This window comes from Channa argus, chromosome 17 (assembly GCF_033026475.1).
Source record: "Channa argus isolate prfri chromosome 17, Channa argus male v1.0, whole genome shotgun sequence".
In the NCBI taxonomy this organism is placed as follows: Eukaryota; Metazoa; Chordata; class Actinopteri; order Anabantiformes; family Channidae; genus Channa; species Channa argus.
In genome coordinates, this window is record NC_090213.1 from 20434407 (window position 1) to 20451456 (window position 17050).

At 41.7% G+C, this 17050-nt stretch overlaps 1 protein-coding gene across 2 annotated transcripts in view; it reads right to left on the reverse strand.

The window, feature by feature from the left end:
* The window catches only part of mdn1 (midasin AAA ATPase 1), an 83693-nt gene that overhangs the window by 35436 nt on the left and 31207 nt on the right, over positions 1 to 17050 (reverse strand). For both annotated transcript variants that reach the window (XM_067481569.1, XM_067481570.1), the window contains exons 34-49: positions 14439 to 14696; positions 14150 to 14347; positions 12577 to 12785; positions 12356 to 12478; positions 11994 to 12191; positions 11255 to 11362; positions 10927 to 11115; positions 9344 to 9433; positions 8998 to 9261; positions 8639 to 8903; positions 8243 to 8402; positions 6864 to 6980; positions 6573 to 6781; positions 6341 to 6489; positions 1099 to 1298; positions 145 to 368 (exon numbers count right to left, since the gene is read on the reverse strand). In XM_067481569.1, coding sequence (XP_067337670.1) covers positions 145 to 368; positions 1099 to 1298; positions 6341 to 6489; positions 6573 to 6781; positions 6864 to 6980; positions 8243 to 8402; positions 8639 to 8903; positions 8998 to 9261; positions 9344 to 9433; positions 10927 to 11115; positions 11255 to 11362; positions 11994 to 12191; positions 12356 to 12478; positions 12577 to 12785; positions 14150 to 14347; positions 14439 to 14696 — 2961 coding nt within the window. The remainder of the gene's footprint in view (positions 1 to 144; positions 369 to 1098; positions 1299 to 6340; positions 6490 to 6572; positions 6782 to 6863; positions 6981 to 8242; positions 8403 to 8638; positions 8904 to 8997; positions 9262 to 9343; positions 9434 to 10926; positions 11116 to 11254; positions 11363 to 11993; positions 12192 to 12355; positions 12479 to 12576; positions 12786 to 14149; positions 14348 to 14438; positions 14697 to 17050) is intronic.

Consider the following 17050-nt stretch of genomic DNA (forward strand, 5'->3'; position numbering starts at 1 on the left):
AACAACGTAACTCCGCAGCGCCAAACCAAAATCCCACCTAGGGCACCAAAATAACTAGAGCTGGCTCTGCTGAGAGCTTTTTGAATCCGAATGAGTCACTGTAAATTTGTTATTCTGTGTATTTGTATGAGTAAAGTAACAAACCAGGAGCATATTTGTAGCTCTTTCCTAGGTGTGAGAGCCAGGTGCTGCGGAGGATCCAGTCTCCATGAGAGGCTCTCTCTGTGACCAGTCTTACAGCTGTGGGTATCAGCCTCAGGACATCTCCTCCCTCCAGATCTACCACGCCTCCAGAGAACACAAGATCTTCATGGACACTGCTACTCTGCAACACCCTATGCAGGTCATTTAAACTCAGTGGACGATTCCTGTGGAAAGAACAGTAAAAAAACAAACAAAACAAAAAAACCATTATGGTTCATCAAGACAATGGGATGAATGTAATATGCCACTAGAACAATTACAAAGGTCTATGCTGCCAATTCTAGCTTGATTTTTCAGTAAAAATGTCTATGTTCGGGTTTGGTTGAAACTGTTTTACAGAGGTGTTGATTTAACTTTGTGGAACATGTATTGTTGAATATAGTTGAAATATACTAACAGATGTTTCTATTATTTTGCCCACCTGATTTATAATGTATCAGTCAGTGGGATGAGGCTAAATAAGAAAAACACCTCTGTAATGCAGCATAGTTCAACCTCACAAACTACAGCTTCCACCATGACCATGCAGGTGAATAAAGACCTGTCTAAATCAAATGTTTATTTTAAAACATTTGAATCATATTTTCAGTTTTAATAGTTTACACATTCATTTGTTTTCAACTTTTAAAACCCTACTTTAGTGTTTACAGACTGTGATTTAAATTTTACTTTAAATGCAGGGAACATCAAAGCTTAACTTGAATAAACAGAAAGGTTGGCAGGTGGTGTGTATGTACATTTTTGCTTGTGTTCAGTCTTTTTTTAAAACTAAACAACTGGTTAAACTCTGTGCATCCTAGTATAATAAAGTATATTAAATCTACTGTTATAATAAGAAATAAAGTTTGGTCATCTCACATAATTGACACCCTTAGTGGTTGTGACTGTTCTTACCGTTTGCCCTGGAGGCTGAGGGTATTCAGGCAAAATGATAGGACCTGTCCATCTTTGAGAACAGTGGAGAAGCAGGAATCCTCTGTGGAGAGGAGAGCGGAGGGGAAACTGTCGGGCCACACCCCAGCACAAAGAAGCCCGCTGCCCCAGTCCTCTGTGTCCAGGATGGCCAAGTGCTGCTCGATCACATGCTGGGCTTGCTAGAGGAAAAAACGAAACAAAGAACAACACATTCAAATATTTAATGTGCAAAATTGAATTTAAAAAACACTATACAATTTGTACACAATCATAACTTTAAAGGAAATTACTGCTCGGCTTCCCCCATGCTTCTGCCACCTGCCCTCTACTACTTTCCAGGTAAAGGATTTGGTCTAGTCTAGTGATGCAATCAGCCATTATTCTGCAGTTTGTGCGGAAGTGAATGAGAAATTAGGTACTCGAGTGCATTTTGTAGGTTACTGCAGAGTAGGTGCAATAAAAAGCGTAAATTAACCTGTAAAACTGGCCTTAAAAAAATAAAATCAATAAATTATAGGAAAAAACCTATTGCAAAGAAAATACAAATGTACTGAGCAACATACACAACTAGCCGTAGTACAAGAATAACAACAACAAATGACAGAAGCCATTGTAAGAGCTGTGAGGAAAATCCTAAACAACAGTCAGTGACATCACTGACAACCACTACCGTTACTTGTTTGGAGTATTACAAATCAAAAAGTACAGAGTTGAGCCACAAAGATCCTAGAACAAAGTTTTTGGATCTGCTGAGACCAAGATTTCCCGATTCCAAAATGTCCCCAGTCACGTTTGCATGCTAAGCATATACAAAGGTGTTTAGGACAGCATGTTCCCTAAAAAAACACGCTTTTCCAGCCATCTCAAAGGGGTGCACTCAAATCACAGAGTTTATAAAGAAACATTTTGTCTGCAAATTCAGAGAAAAATGCATCAAAGGTAATTAGGAGGAGCTTCATCATGCAGCAGGACAATGTGCCAAAACATGCTACCATCTCAACAAGGACTTCATCAGAGGGAGAAAGTGGAAGGTTTTAGACTGTCCTCTAGAATCAGAATCAGATTTATTGACCAACTATGTTAACACATACAAGGAATTTGCTTCGGTCATTGGTTGGACATGTTCAAGGAATAACAATATAGACAATATGTAAACGACAAATAACATACATACAAGGAGGGAAACAACTATGGCCAATATAACAATGACCTAAAGAAGGCAGACCCAGGTGTGGTGTGTTTGGCACTTCCAACACAATTGCTTGTGTGTGTTTTTGTGTGAGCATGTAGTGGTTGAGGATTAGTGTGTCCAGTGTGTAAAGTAGCGGTTAGAGTTCAACTGGTAATGAGTGTGATGGCCTGATGAAAGAAACTGTTCTGAGGGTCTGCTGGTTTTGACAGAAAGAGTTCTGTAGTGCCTGCCAGAGGGGAGAAGGGGAGAGGTTGTATCCAGGGTGAGAGGGATCAGTGGTGATTTTCTTTGCCTGCTTTGCATGTGTACAAGTCCTGAAGAGTGGGAAGGGAAGCACTATAATTCATTCTGCTGTTCTTCCTGTCCGCTGCAGTCTGTTTACAGTTCACAGACTGTCACAGCTGACACAGGCCTGGAGGGAAGCTTTACAGTCTTAAGCATGTCAAGTTCGAGGTTGTTTTCACTGCACCAGACCACCAGCTGATCAGCCTCGCGTCAGACGAGACCGATAAACCTCAGGAGTTTGACAGTTAAGTTGCTTGAAGTGCGGTCAGAAGAAGGAGAGGATACATCCCTGAGGAGCACCAGCATAGGTTTTTCGTAAGCTGGATGTAACTTTTCTCATCCTTATCTGTGTTCTGTTGGTAAGATGGAGGGGGAGACAGAGAGCTGGGAACGTTTGGTGCACAGGATTTCTGACTCGATGGTGTTAAACACTGAGCTGTAATCTACAAACAAAATTCATGCATATGTCCCAGGATGTAATGCAGTCATATGCTAACTGCGTCATCTACTGACTTGTTTGCCCTATAGGCAAACTGCGGGGGGTCTAGAAGGGGTCCAGTGATGTTTTTCAGGTGGTTATAAAGTATTTCATAACCACAGATGTCAAAGCGATTGGCCTGTGGTCATTTAGTTCAGTGATAGTAGCTTTCTTACGGGCTGGAATTATGGTTGAATGTTTAAAGGTTGATAGCTCCAATGATCTGTTGCAGATTTGGGCGCAGATTGGGGCCAGTAGGTCAGCACAGTCCTTCAGAGAGGGGCTGATCTTATCTGGGCCTGTAGACTTCCGGGCTTCCTGTCCCGGTTTTCAGTATAATAAAATGGTTTACAAATAGAATTTCAAGGTTCGGGCTACAGGATCTACTTAACACCGTGACATCAGTACATCTACCTTTATTGATATAGAAGGAGATTCCACCTCCTCTCATTTCCATTATCCGGGATGGATGCACTCAGCCAGGATTCACTGAAGCAGCGAACAGCAAAGTGTGCAAAGTCCATATTTGTTCTATTCAGATGTAGCAGCTCTTCCATTTTATGGGGCAGGAACGGCAATTACTAAAGTGATCACAGCACCGTGAGAAATCAACGCTGCCACAGTTATACAAGCACCACACTGCACTTCCCACTAACCATTCGTTTTAGTCAATTTACTCGGTACATCACAAGTATGATACATACATTCACGCCCCGCCAAGCAGCTCTCAAACTCAGGGACAAGATCCACAATAGCCACTATTGTGTATCAAAGACCCAGCAAAAAGAACAGAATAACCCACTGAAGGTGCTGTGACATCCAGACAGTAGAACTGTGTGCGGGGAACCAAATAGCTGCTGCACAAATATCACCCACGTTGCCAAGGCCCAGGTGCCCAAGGGGGACACCTTTGCTGCTATAAGCCAGGGAGACAGCCTCCACAATCCAGTGGGAAAGTTGCCATTAATAGAGCAGACAAACAACTGGTCACATAAACACACACTCACAGTGCGTCCATGCAAACCCATAAAGCACGAACATTATGCAGCTTCACCTGTTCCTCAGATGAGAAAGGGGGGAGCACAGAAGCCCCGGAGCTCAAAGATCATAGAGCTATAAGTTGGAGAGATAACTTTTGGCAAATAAGCAGCAATCGGCCGTAAGATAACCTCCATTGACACCACTGTGCAAGAAAACACCTGGCTATTGGGGAACTCTGGCATTACAGACGAGATTCTCATTATGGTGGAAGAGCTGTCATAAAAGACAGGGTCGTCGCTAGGCTCCTGTGGAGGCGGTGTGACACACACATCGTGACAACAAACCCCGGTTTGAAATGCTCACAACAGCCCCAAAGGCACCACAGCTATCACAGAGGCCATCATACCCAGTAATTAAAAAAATTCTAAGAAGCACAGTTTGTGTCCCAATCGAAAATGAGCAAGGCAGCAATTCTGTGCTCTGACAGACACGCTCAGCTGGTGACGGAAGATATCACCAGATCGAGAAATAAAAACTGTGACTCTGAGTCAGCAAGCCTTTTTGAGCATTCACAGATGCGAAGCCAATCTGTGGCAGGTCCCTGCGGCACCTGCACTCCAAGCTCGGCTAGACACATCACCTGGTTAGTCTGGAGCATGGTGACAGAGCTCAATACATGTGCAGAGTTAGCGTGAGCGAGACTGGAGAACAGTGGGCCCAGACACCCCATGATTGTGTAAAAGCTCCAGGTAGGAAGGTTCTATTGGTGGTAGTGAACTGGCCCAGCTTTTTCTGATCCATGCAAACCTAGATACTGCTTGTAACCAGGAAATGTGACATGAGTAGACAACAGTTTGCCCCATGACGAAGTCGGGGTACATAGGCAGAGAATTTTTAACTGACGATGTTTCAGGAGGAAGGAAATGCTCGGGCTGACAGAGTTCACGGTCCTCTAGCCCCTCCACAAAATTCATCTGCTCTGCCCAGCTAAGAGTGGGGACATGAGAGAGGAATTTCTTATCAGATGACACAGGCAAAGCTGGTTCAGCTGACTCGGAAAGGAGGGGGTCCTGCTGAGGTCTTCCCCAGCACTTTTTTCACAAACATGATCCATCATTCCAGGGTTGAACGCCAGAGCTGGTGAGAAAGTGTGCACAACCCAGGCTTGGCCAATGCTCACCTTGCGAGGAGAAAACAAGACGAAGCCCCCTTACAGTTTATCAGTATTATTAATGTGAAGGTTAAAAAAAATAAAAATCGCAGAATTCAGCCAAAAAACAGAGCTATATTTTGGTGGCCAACAGATAACAGCCAGTATTGTTGGTACCAAACTATTACCTTGTAGGCCAGGAGATTCGTGAGGGGTAAGCTGACACAGTCACTAGAGTTGTTTTATAAGTCACTCTGTGAAGAATCCTGAGGATTCCAAGAAGATGCTTGATTGAGTTTTAAAAAACCCTTGTGCTGTTGGTAAAGTCTTGACCAAACAAACAAAGTCGAGGCTGCGATTAGCTAGAAGATCATAAAACACAAGTCACCACCGCGAGCCTTACCGCACAGAGCTGCATTTCTGTCTGCATGAAACAAGGCGACCCCGGTTAGGAACTCTATCAGGCCCTTTATTCAAGTGTGACAGTACACCACTACTGTTCCATGTTTTCCTAGTGGGGACTCACTTATATTAGCCACTGTAAGATAGCCTTCAGTTTTATAAACCTTTCCCTGTTGTTCCTTGTAACCACCTGGTCAAATAAACGTTTTGCCCTTAAATCTTCCGTTTAACCTCATTTAAATTAAAATAGAAATGTTTTAAAAGAAGTAGAAGTAGAAATTATAGTAATAATAGGAATAATAATAATAATAATAAGAAGAAGAAGAAGAAGAAGAAGAAGAAAAAGAAGATTTGTGTTGATAACCTGAGCTGATGTCTAGTTTGGCGATTCATCCGCGTTTGTTTACAGTCTGAAGAAACTGCTTGTTTTCAGTGTACAATCAGTGCCGCACAGTACACACAACATTATAGAAAACTTACTAGGCTGTGGGAGCTGTGCAAAAAAAAATAAAAACTACAACAGCACTTAAGTGATAGAAATGTTATCAACACGCCCATTTACAGAGCCCCTTGCTGCATGCACAAGGTCACGCACATAAATGCTAAAGTCCGGATAATGTCAGGAGTATCTATCTACGAACCCCTTCGGACAAAGGAGAATGTCAGGAGAATGTCAGGAGCATGTCAGAATCCCAGTGGATGTCTGAAAGGGCCTATATTGAAACACAAATACCTTCTGGCTGGCAGTGGTGCGTTGGCACAGGGAGTAGGCCTCTCTACAGGCATGCTGCAGGGCGCTGGGTAAATCCACTCCTCTCTGCAGCTGGCAGGACAGCAAAGAGGCAAGTGAGGAGAGTGAGGCCACTGATGAAGTCGGAGAATCTAAAGGACAGAAACCAAAGTCTTTACCAACTCTGAAGACAGACAGATTTAATAGTAATTTGCATTTATTATTTACCACTTACCCCAAATGGCAGATTTGATGCTTTTGTGTATTTCAATCAACAGGTCACATACACAGTCCCCAGTCACCCCAGCAGTGTGAAGAAGGGTCTTAAGGTCCAGTGCATCCCAGCAGACCCCCTCATGTTCCCCTGGGATGAAAACCTCCACTCCCCTATTCCTCATGGCTCGGGAGAGCTCCCCATGCACAGGGTCCATGGTCAGAAACAGCCTACACACCACACACACATCAGCTGAGCACGTACTTATTTATTATTCAACAAAAAGTCAAACAGTTTATATTCTTTTACAACCTGAAGTTAGGGTGTGGGGTGATTTGGGGGGTCTTGCCATCTATGACGCCGCATTCATTGATAGTTAGGGACCCGCCAGGTTCCAGCAGAGAATTAAGGCGATCCAGGACAGCAGCACTAAGCAAATAGCACACAAGTATAAATTAGTTTTTTGTCCAGGCTTTTTCCCCCCCCTTTTTCCATGTCCAACTCAAATCATAATTAAAATTAATTTAACATCAACTTAATATTGTTTCATAACTGAAAAGAAAGAAGAAAATGCTTTTTTGGCTATTTAATGCAAATCTACACTGTAGCTAAAGGAAGAAAATGAAATTTGGGTTTCAACTGATTTAGGACTTTTATAAATCCAATCCGCAATAGTCCTAAAAGTCTAAAAATGCAATGGGCAGTGGTTCAGTTGGCAGAGTGACCGCCTACTGCCCATAGGGTCGGAGGCTCGCACCCTGCTCTTCCTGACCATATGTCGAAAGTGTCCCTGAAAGACATTGACCCCCAACAGAAATTGGGAAAGGTTGCATCAGGAAGGGCATCCAGGATATATAGTCTGCCAAATCAACATCCCAAAAAATGATCTGCTGCGGCGACCCTGAACTCTGAACCCTGAATAAATGCAATCTAAAAAAGTTTCTTGGATTATTAGACATGCATACATAGTCAGAGTCAATGGCTTTTGGCTTATCTCTTCAGGAGTCGCCACGTTGATTGATTGATTGATTGATTGATTGATTGATTGATTGATTGATTGATTGATTTTACGCCGGGTGCCCTTCCTGCCGCAACCCTCCCATTTTTGTCCAGGCTCGGGACCGGCACCAAGGTTCTCCTTGGTGGCTGGGTGGGGCCACACCTGGTGAGGTAGGATTCGAACTTACTGCCTTCTGCATCCCAAACCAATGCTCTACCACTTAGCCACCAGGCCCCCACATGCATAAATATTGTAAATAAAAAATAAAAATATACCCACATACTAAACCAAAATGATAACTATACAGAAGAGAATTGTGATGGCCTAAGCCAGATCTGGGTTCTGTCTTTCTCCGTGTGTGTGTGGCTGTGTTTTTCCTTGTTTTCCAGGAAGCCAGTGGGTGGAGCTGAGATTTATAGGAATGCTGTACACCTGTGTCAATTGGGTTGAGGTTCCTATAAAGATGGCCTTAATGATTGTCTCACTCTCTTCCCCTAGGCCTGCTTGCTGAGTTTTCTTTTGTTTTTTCTACATGTCTTTTACACTTTTTTTGCTCACAAACATAACTCAAATCTTTAAACACTCAATTAAAATATGTTGAGTTACTTGAGCACCTTGTGTGGCCTCACTTCTTTGTTGTATACTGTTGAGCCAGGTTGTAAAAACAGATTAGGTTAAATTTCCTCCTTACCTGCAAAAGTTGACATTGTCCATGAGTAGCCAGTCACCAGCCTGAAGAGCCTGAACCAGCATGCTGTCCACCCACTCAAACCCTCCATTTGTCCATCCATCCTCCAGCTGGGCCAGACGCTCCTTCAGCAGTGTGAAATCCATCTGCAACTTGGACATGTCTGGAGGACAAACACAGGCATATTAAGGCACTAAAAAGGACTTTGTCATTCTCTCCCTATTCCCGGCTATGGCTCAGGAGGTAGAGCAGGTCATCGTCTAATCCAACAATCTGTGGTTTGATTCCCAGATCCTCCTGTTCACTAGGGCATGACACAATTGCCCCCTGTCCTAGATTTCTCCACAGGGAGCAGTAAATTTGTTAATTTTAAGCTTTATTAAATGACATGACAATTACCAGTGAACACTTTAAGTTTGGTGTTGAGTTTCTGCAGGAGGAGGATTATGACCTCCAGTCTGTTCAGGGCCTCAGAGTTGACCATTCCTCCAGTTGTCTGCAGCCCCTCCTTCTTCAGCCAGTGGCAGAAAAGGCCCCATGTCTGCATTAGAAACTCAGTGTCCTGGACCCCGACATCTAAGGACATCAGTCCCCTTCTTATTACCATGGCAACTATGTAGTCTACGCTTTCCAGCACTTGTTGCCAAGGTCGCATAATGTCCACCTGGAAATCATAAGAATGCACGCTGATCTACTGGTCTAATGTTTGCAGACAACAAAGAAAATATTGTCAACTAAACATTTGATTGTCTTTATACCTGCTCAAAACCTCCCAGCAGCTCAGTGGTGTCCATGGAACTGTTCATGGCCATGACTCTGAGGCGGTGCCCTGTTAGCAGAGCCAGCAGTCTCACCAGGCTGGTTTTTCCACTGGCCATGGGACCAACCAATATTGTCATCCAACCCATTTCAACACACTTCATTAGCGACTCCAGGGGCCGCAGAGCCTGGTGCGTAATGGACAGGGGAGGATCCAGGGCCACTGGGGCACCACCACTGCGCTGCAGGACAGAGAAGCCCACCTAAAAGAGAGATGAAATCTTTGATCTGAAATTTTAAACATTAGCTGGAGGAAAAACTGGAGATTTTGGTATTTAGACTAACCTGCAGGTTGAGAGGAGTGATGTGGAACTCTCTAGAGCCAGTGTATGGCTCATAATAACTCTCAAACACCTTCTTGAACATAGACAGTACCTGTGTGTGACAGAGAATGGCCACTGAATACAGAAAAGTAAAAAATAAACCCACTGCCCAAACAACAAAAGTACTAAAAACTATTCTCAAGTCAGCACTGCAATGATCGGTTTTATATTTTTTTTTGTTGAAATTGCCTAAGCTTTTATGAAAATAATTGTTTCCCTGGATTCTACAGATGATTTACATAAATTGGAAATTTTTGGACTGAGCCACATAGTTTGGGCAATTTTTTAAAGATTATTATCTATCTAGGCATATTACCAAAACAAGTTTGAGATCAACATCTATCTCTACTGTTTATTTGACAATACCTGCCAAAAGATCTTGTCATGTTATATGCAGATCTCTACTAGAAAAACACATTTCTCTACAACGTAAGGATATTCATGAGATCTGGGCTCTGATTGGGCCACACCAGACTGCATATTTTCTTTTCTTGAAATCTCAATAAATTTGGGAATTTATTTCCCTCTAAGATGGCAAACTGTCCAGGCCCAAAATCTGGCAGCAAAGCCCAAATTATTTTGCTTCCTCCATATACCCTAAGCAGTGCCACTTTGTGCTCTTCAGCAAACTTGCATACTAATGATTATGTTTTTGAAGTCATTTTAGCTGGGCATCCCATTTAAGAGAAAGCAGCCACAGGAATAAATTGTCTGTCCATTTATAAAGAATCTGGTGACTGGTAAATATCTATACAATTTGCAAATGCATGCCAACAGTTGCTGGTTCGATTCCTGTTTCCTCCAGTCACATGTCGAAATGTCCTGGAGCAAGACACTGAACCCGTGTGTGAGTGCGAATAGGGGGGCGAGAAGCAGTGTAAAGCACTTTGAGTGCCAATAGTAGAAAAGTGCTATGTAAGTGCAGAACATTTACTATTTGCAAATCAACAAGGCTTGACCACAGGTCTTCTCTTCTTTTGAAGATGATTTTTTTGAATAGGAAATTCTAAATATATTTGTTGTAATAACACAAGTAGCTTTAACTTTAGTGTTTAAATAGTTTGAGTACTGACAAAGACAATGCTATAATTAGCAAACAGATTGTGAGATTACTGTGAAAAAGATCATTTAAAACAAATTTAAACCTAATTTATAGGTCATTCCAAAGGCTTCACTTGCCAATGCAGATGAGTCTGAACCTAAACTCTTTAGTTCACTTAAGATTGTCTCATATTAAACTTCTAGATTAAAGTGAACAACTCACGTCTGAAAGCATCTTAAGAAGCAAACTGTGATGAACAGTAGAAAATAAGATGTACAAGTGTAAGGCCATAAAACAAAAACAAGAAATAAAACAAACCATAAAACCCCAAACTTCAAAATGTCAGAAGTACAGCACATTTTAAATAAAAAGCTAAATCTTACGCCTCTGTCATCTTGTGGTGTAGGTAATAAATGTTGGTGTGTCTGTATTGTATTTCCTGGTTTCAGACACTGATAAAGTTCCATTTGTACCCTTAGGTAAAGGTTTATGAAACAGGATACCTGAGCCTTATCAGCCTCTGTCCTCATCCTGTCACCATACACTAGAGCAACATGCTGGCCTGGACTGAAAAACCCTGGTGACTGGTCGGCCTGCATTAGCTGACACCATCGGAAAATGTCACGCAGGTTGAATTCCCAGGGGCTTCCTTTCTGACCCCACCGCCGCTCCACACATACCTCCTGGACAAGCTGCAGAATGGGAAAAACACCATTTAGGCCTCTTTTGACCCCTTACAAACTTTAAAGGCATGAAACACTACCTTATGTAGCAATTGCCAGTTAACGGTATCTTCAAATCAATGTGTACAGTATGGAAAGAGAAACCTACCCTGTTACTGAACTCAACCATTTTACCAATAATTTTTTTATCAATATTGGGGAAAATGGAGTTTCCTATGAACTCCATGTCTTTGCTGCTGAGCTGGTCCATAAAAACCTGTAAACAAGTGGGATTTTATGAAAAAGAAATCATTCTTTGATTACACATATTGCGCACCTAAACAAACCAGTGATTTCTCTTTTTCTACAACTCATTACACAATTACTTCCTTTAAGTTAAAACTTGATAAACAACCAACCAAATTATTATGGTAATTATATCTGTTTAACAGTTCAAATCTTATTGACCCATCAGTGAAGCAGGGGGACAACTTTTGGGGCTTAAGCTTCGAATGCATTTTTACAAGCCCCGAAGCTTTTTAAAAATCAATTCAACTTCGTGTCACACTGACTGAGCTGGTCAATCAGCAGAGACACACTGTTGTATTACTACAATATTGAAGAAATAGTGAAAACTAACAGCACAGCGATTCTCAGTGAGCAGAGTAATATGATGTTTAGGGCACAATGTTTTTGTAGTTTGTAATTATTTTAACGTGTTTTTATTGTTTTGGCTTCGATAGTAACGTAAAAAAAAAGCTGATCAGCAACACATGTGGGGACATCACAATGTACTTAAGTCATTGTCTAGAACATTATAGTTGAAAAATAAATATTATTACCAAATCCTAAGTAATGCAGGTTTAAGTTCAGTTGTCAATAAAAATCAGTACAAAACTGTTCCTTACCTGAGTGAATCTGTTGAGGAAAGATTTGGGCAGACCCTTACGTCCACCACCTTGAGTAAAGGGGTTCTGACAGCCAAAAATTTTAGTCTTCTCATGCTGAACCTGGAAGCTCATGCCCAGCTCAGGAATATAGATCTCTGCTCTGTGATCAAAGCAGGCATTCAGACCCTCCAACACCGACTGAGAGGCCAAGTTCAGCTTTCAGCATAAGGAACAAGGCAAGTTGGTTTAAAAACATTAGATCAGCAACGTCAGATTAGAACTTGTACAATCATACAATTTTAAACAGGCTCCAAGTCATAAATTCTAATGTTTACAAAAAAATTAAAAATACAAATAAAAAACTAAAATATATAATCTACCTCATCTAGCACAACCCAGTGGCCCGCCTTCAAAGCAGCCAAAAGGGGACCGTCCCGCCATGCAAATTCTCCTCCTTTCCCTCCTTCCACTGGGAGGTCTGTTCCAAACAAGTCAGTGACATCCTGCCAGAGGGTAAGTATCATTAGCATCAGTGCAATTTGGTCTGAACTTCATTCCAGACCACAACACAAAACTTTTAAATAGTCATATAAAGACTTACTGTTTGCTCAGACAGATTGATTCTGACCAGGTGGTTTCCAGATGCCTTTGCAAGTGCTGCAACCAGACTAGTCTTCCCTACACCAGGAGAGCCTTCCAGCAGCACGGGCTTCTGCAGCTTGAGTGCCCGCAGGAGCCTCTGGGCATTCATTGCCGTAGTGCCCGCTGCCAATGTGTAGTCTGACACGTCACGGCTCTCGGTCTGAGGCCCTGGGTGGAGAATTGTTCATCAATAAATTCAAACTACTGTGGAAGAGACCTTTAAGCAATGTGCCAAAATCTATTGTGACAGGGAAGTTTAAAATTAATGCAAAAACATTTTAACACATTTTTGACCATGGAATTCCAAATTCTTTAACAATGTTTTGATGATTTAGTTAATCTGGCTCTTAAAAAAGTAAGGACAAGCTAACAAATCTAAGTTTCTCAGTTTTCTTGAAATGGTAAAAACATTTTTATAGTCAGAGATGAGTCTGGGCCTAAAATAGTAAGCACAGCTCCATTTAAGCCATGTAATGTCCATGAACCCTCATGGCACATGAAATGGTTACTGCTGGAAGATCAGTGTCACTTTCTACAGAGGTGCTCCGTGTCACCAAGCAAGGCAGGCAAGTGCGTGGAGCTCCAGGCCAGTAGAGCCGAGTCAAACTTGTTAGCTTAGCTAGCAGGCTGCAAAACATCAGCTAACACGGACAAATCTTTTTCTCTAGTAAATTGAGGACAACTGTGTCCGACTGTCAAGCTATGAATGCTAAGTTGGGAACTTTAGACGCAAACAAATTTGGAAAAAGTTATTTTGCTATGTGCAGTATAGTTTTGTGTTTTTATTGTATTTGCCTTATCTTAAGCTTGGCAGTTATATTATGCATCCAATATTTATTTCCAGATGAGAAGAAGATTGGCCATAATGACCAGAAGTTAATAAAGATGAGTATTCAATCCCAAGAACTCTTTACCTACTGTTACAACACCAAGTGGCAGCATGATGCTCTGTAGCTATTTTGATGCCAGTGGACCTTGTGGATTGCATAGAGTGAATAAAATAATGAAAGTATTACCACAAAAGTCCTTGGTATAACCTCAAACTATCAGCTACGTAATTGAAACCTGAGAACAGGTGGAACTTCCAACATTACAATGACCCCAAACTCACCTTATATCTAGTTGTGGAATTTACAAAGAAGGCTAATATTAACCTTTTGAAATGACCTTACCTTAGTCCTGACCTTAACTTTATCAGAAATATGTGAACAGTGCTTAAAAGTCAGTTCTGTGCCTCAAAACCAACACATTTACTTAATAATAAATGTAATCATTCCACCAACTCTGCAGTGGTCCTGCGTACCAAAAGTTTCCACCAAAGGTGAAATTTGAAAGGGGCGGTTTTGACCTTCTTTGTAGATTTTGCGTTGGGATTGGGATCAGAAAACCCTGATCTCATCCCGGAGGGGAAGTGGTGCACACAGCTGCATAGTAAACATGAACACAGCACTATAAGACCCCAGCTTAGCAACTAAGCAGCACCACCAGAAAGTGTATGTAAATCTTTGTTTGCCAACTGTAGTAGAGAATACCTAAGGCAATGTAGAAGGGGTCAATGCCGAAGAAGTCTTCGCCCCACTGAGGTTCCCGTGGCAGGTTGCTGTCATATACTCTCAAGGATTCCAGCATCTCCTGATCTAATTTGGTCCCTTTGCTTAGCCGCTTTTGCAGAAAGCTCAAGCAAAGTCCACGAGCCAGTAGGGCATTGTCTACACAAGACACTGTGGTTCCTGCAAAAAATGGGAGACTATGATTACATTTCTCTAATGCTTTTTGGAAAATTTGACTCTTGATGAAAGTAAAATTGAGCTATCAGCTCACCAGAGCCAATGCCATCTATGTAGACCAGGCATGCTGCATGGATGAAGGCGGTAAATGTGTCCAATCTGAGGTCCCACTCTGCCTCTTCATCTTCTAGGGCTCCCATGGTCATGAAGCCATCCTCATCCCGCTCACACACAGTGTTGAGGAAGTTAACCCATGACAGGATGTCTCTGACGCTCAGAATGCAGCGCCGGCCGAAGTCCTGCTGGGTTAGCCACTCAATGAAGTCCAGCATCAACTCTGCAATATCACAACCTGAAACATCGGCATTAAAATGTTTTCAATTATGTGATTATGGAGACCAGGATCTATAGATGCTAAATGACCAGCTGCTTCCAGACACTGACTTTCTCAAACGGCGCATGTGCATCGCCAGTAGGCTGCATGTGTGAAAGAATGAATGAAAGTAAAGATTGTTAGAGAGTTTATGGTGCAATGACACCTCATTTTGAAAAAAAGTCCACATAAGGTCCGACAGAAAATGTAATTTACACAAAGTGTCTAGTGGATGTCTAAATAAGTCACTTTTCCCTTTGGATTTTTAAAATTCACACTGTTGTGGATCAGCTTCATGCGTCTTTCCTTTCTCTCCCTACACACAAGTGGCACATGCAGAAAGAGAGAGAAAAGTCAAAAAGAAGCGTTTTCTGTCATTATATAGGTACAATTCGTGCGCCAGGCTTCGAAAATAAGTCTGAGGTGCAGGAGAAATCAGGTTACTCTTCTGCTGCAAGGATACAAGGATTTACCGTAACCAGATTACTTAAGTGCATGTAACCGCAGTCAATGTGCTTTTGCCGTTTGGTGCTTAGCAAGTAAATGGTAAATAGAAGATCAACGGCTGCAACACATCTCAAAAGTTGGAAGAGGGTGACTTTTTTGAGATGTGTTGCAGCTATCAAATTCAAAATGAACTAATATTTTCCATGAAATGTTAGAAGTTCTCAGTTTCAACATCTGATATGTTGTTTATGTTCTATTGTGAATAAAATATGGGTTGATTGTAATCTTGGCTATGTACACGTTAACAATGGCTAAAGGGTCAAAAATATCCTCTGTAGCCAAAAAAGAAAAAAAAAAGACAAATGTAGACATGTAGTCGCCCCTGAAAAGAATTGGAACGGCAATGCTAATGTCTTTTTGCTGTACAAAGAAGATGGTATGGTTTAACATCAAGAATGGATATAAGATTTTACAGTATATGATCAAACTTCAAGCATGGCTTAAAGGCCTGGATGTCCTACAATTTCCTACTTCTAAACTCAGACAAAACTGCAGTTTTAGTATTTGGGCCTAAAAATCTCAAAAATATGCTGACTAACCATATTGTTACTCTAGGTGGCATAACTCTGGCCCCCAGTACTACTACCAACGCACCTCGGAGTTATTTTTGACCATGAGTTGTCCTTTACCTCACATGTAAATACAAATCTTTAAAACAGCCTTCTTCCACCTTACTGAACATTGCCATAGTTAGGAGCATCCAGTCTCATAGCAAAAAACTAGTCTATGCATTTGTTGCTTCCAGGTTGGACTATTGTAATTCCCTACTTTACATATAAAGCTCTAAATGGTCAAGCTCCATCATATCTAAAATACCTCATAGTACAAGATCATCCCAATAGACCACTTCCATCTCAGAATGCAGGCCTACTTGTTGTTCCCAGAATTGCCTGTCCCTCCGGTCACATGTCGAAGTGTCCTTGAGCAAGACACTGTACCCCAACTTAGTTGCTCCAGATGAGTGTCAGCCTGCTGCATAGCAGCTCCCCCATTCGGTGTGTGTGTGTGTGTGTGTGTGTGTGTGTGTGAATAAGAAGCAGTGTAAAGCACTTTGAGTGCCAATAGGCAGGAAAGCACTATATAAGTGCCGACCATTTACTGGAACAGGCAGTTTTAACATAAATAAAACTTCATATTTGGTTCCAAAGTCACTGTTTACATTAACTGCTTCAAGCCTGGGACTCACTGACAGAAGCCAATTACAGGATTCCTATTTTTTAATCTACAGACTGTTATTGCAGCCATTTTTTAACCCACAGTTAAACAGGTTATTAACCTGTATGTGGTTGTGTATGGGATAAGATTTGTAATGCGTAATTTTGCTTTACATACACAATACATTTTATCCACACATCTCTTTAACTCCAGCCAAATCTAGATAATAGCTGGCCTAGTTGTCTTGTTTATCTCCTCTTCAGCAGGTAAAACAAGTTCAGATAAGCTCTGGGGATTTACTCAGCTAGTCTAAAGCCTTTCAATTTGCCTTTGTCAGCCTTTGTCAGGTGGCATCAAGTTTTGGATCACTGATTTATGACAAGGCTTCTCCAAAGTAGTTTTTATGTATTTTTCTCTAACCTTCTTTACACCCCCAAGTTTGTTCTGCTGCAACTGTTATGAGATTTATCATCAATAAAGATTAGTCTGTTCCAAGCCTTGGTTTGTCTTTCTCCCACTGTCAGCTCTCAGGTCTGATCCTTTTTAAACAAGAACGTCTTCAAACATAAAGCCCAAAGCAAAATCCAAGAATAGTCATTCAGAACTATGTATTGTTTGAAAATCCGTGTCAAAGGACCCTCCTGGGTAACAACACCTGTCAGTCAAATATT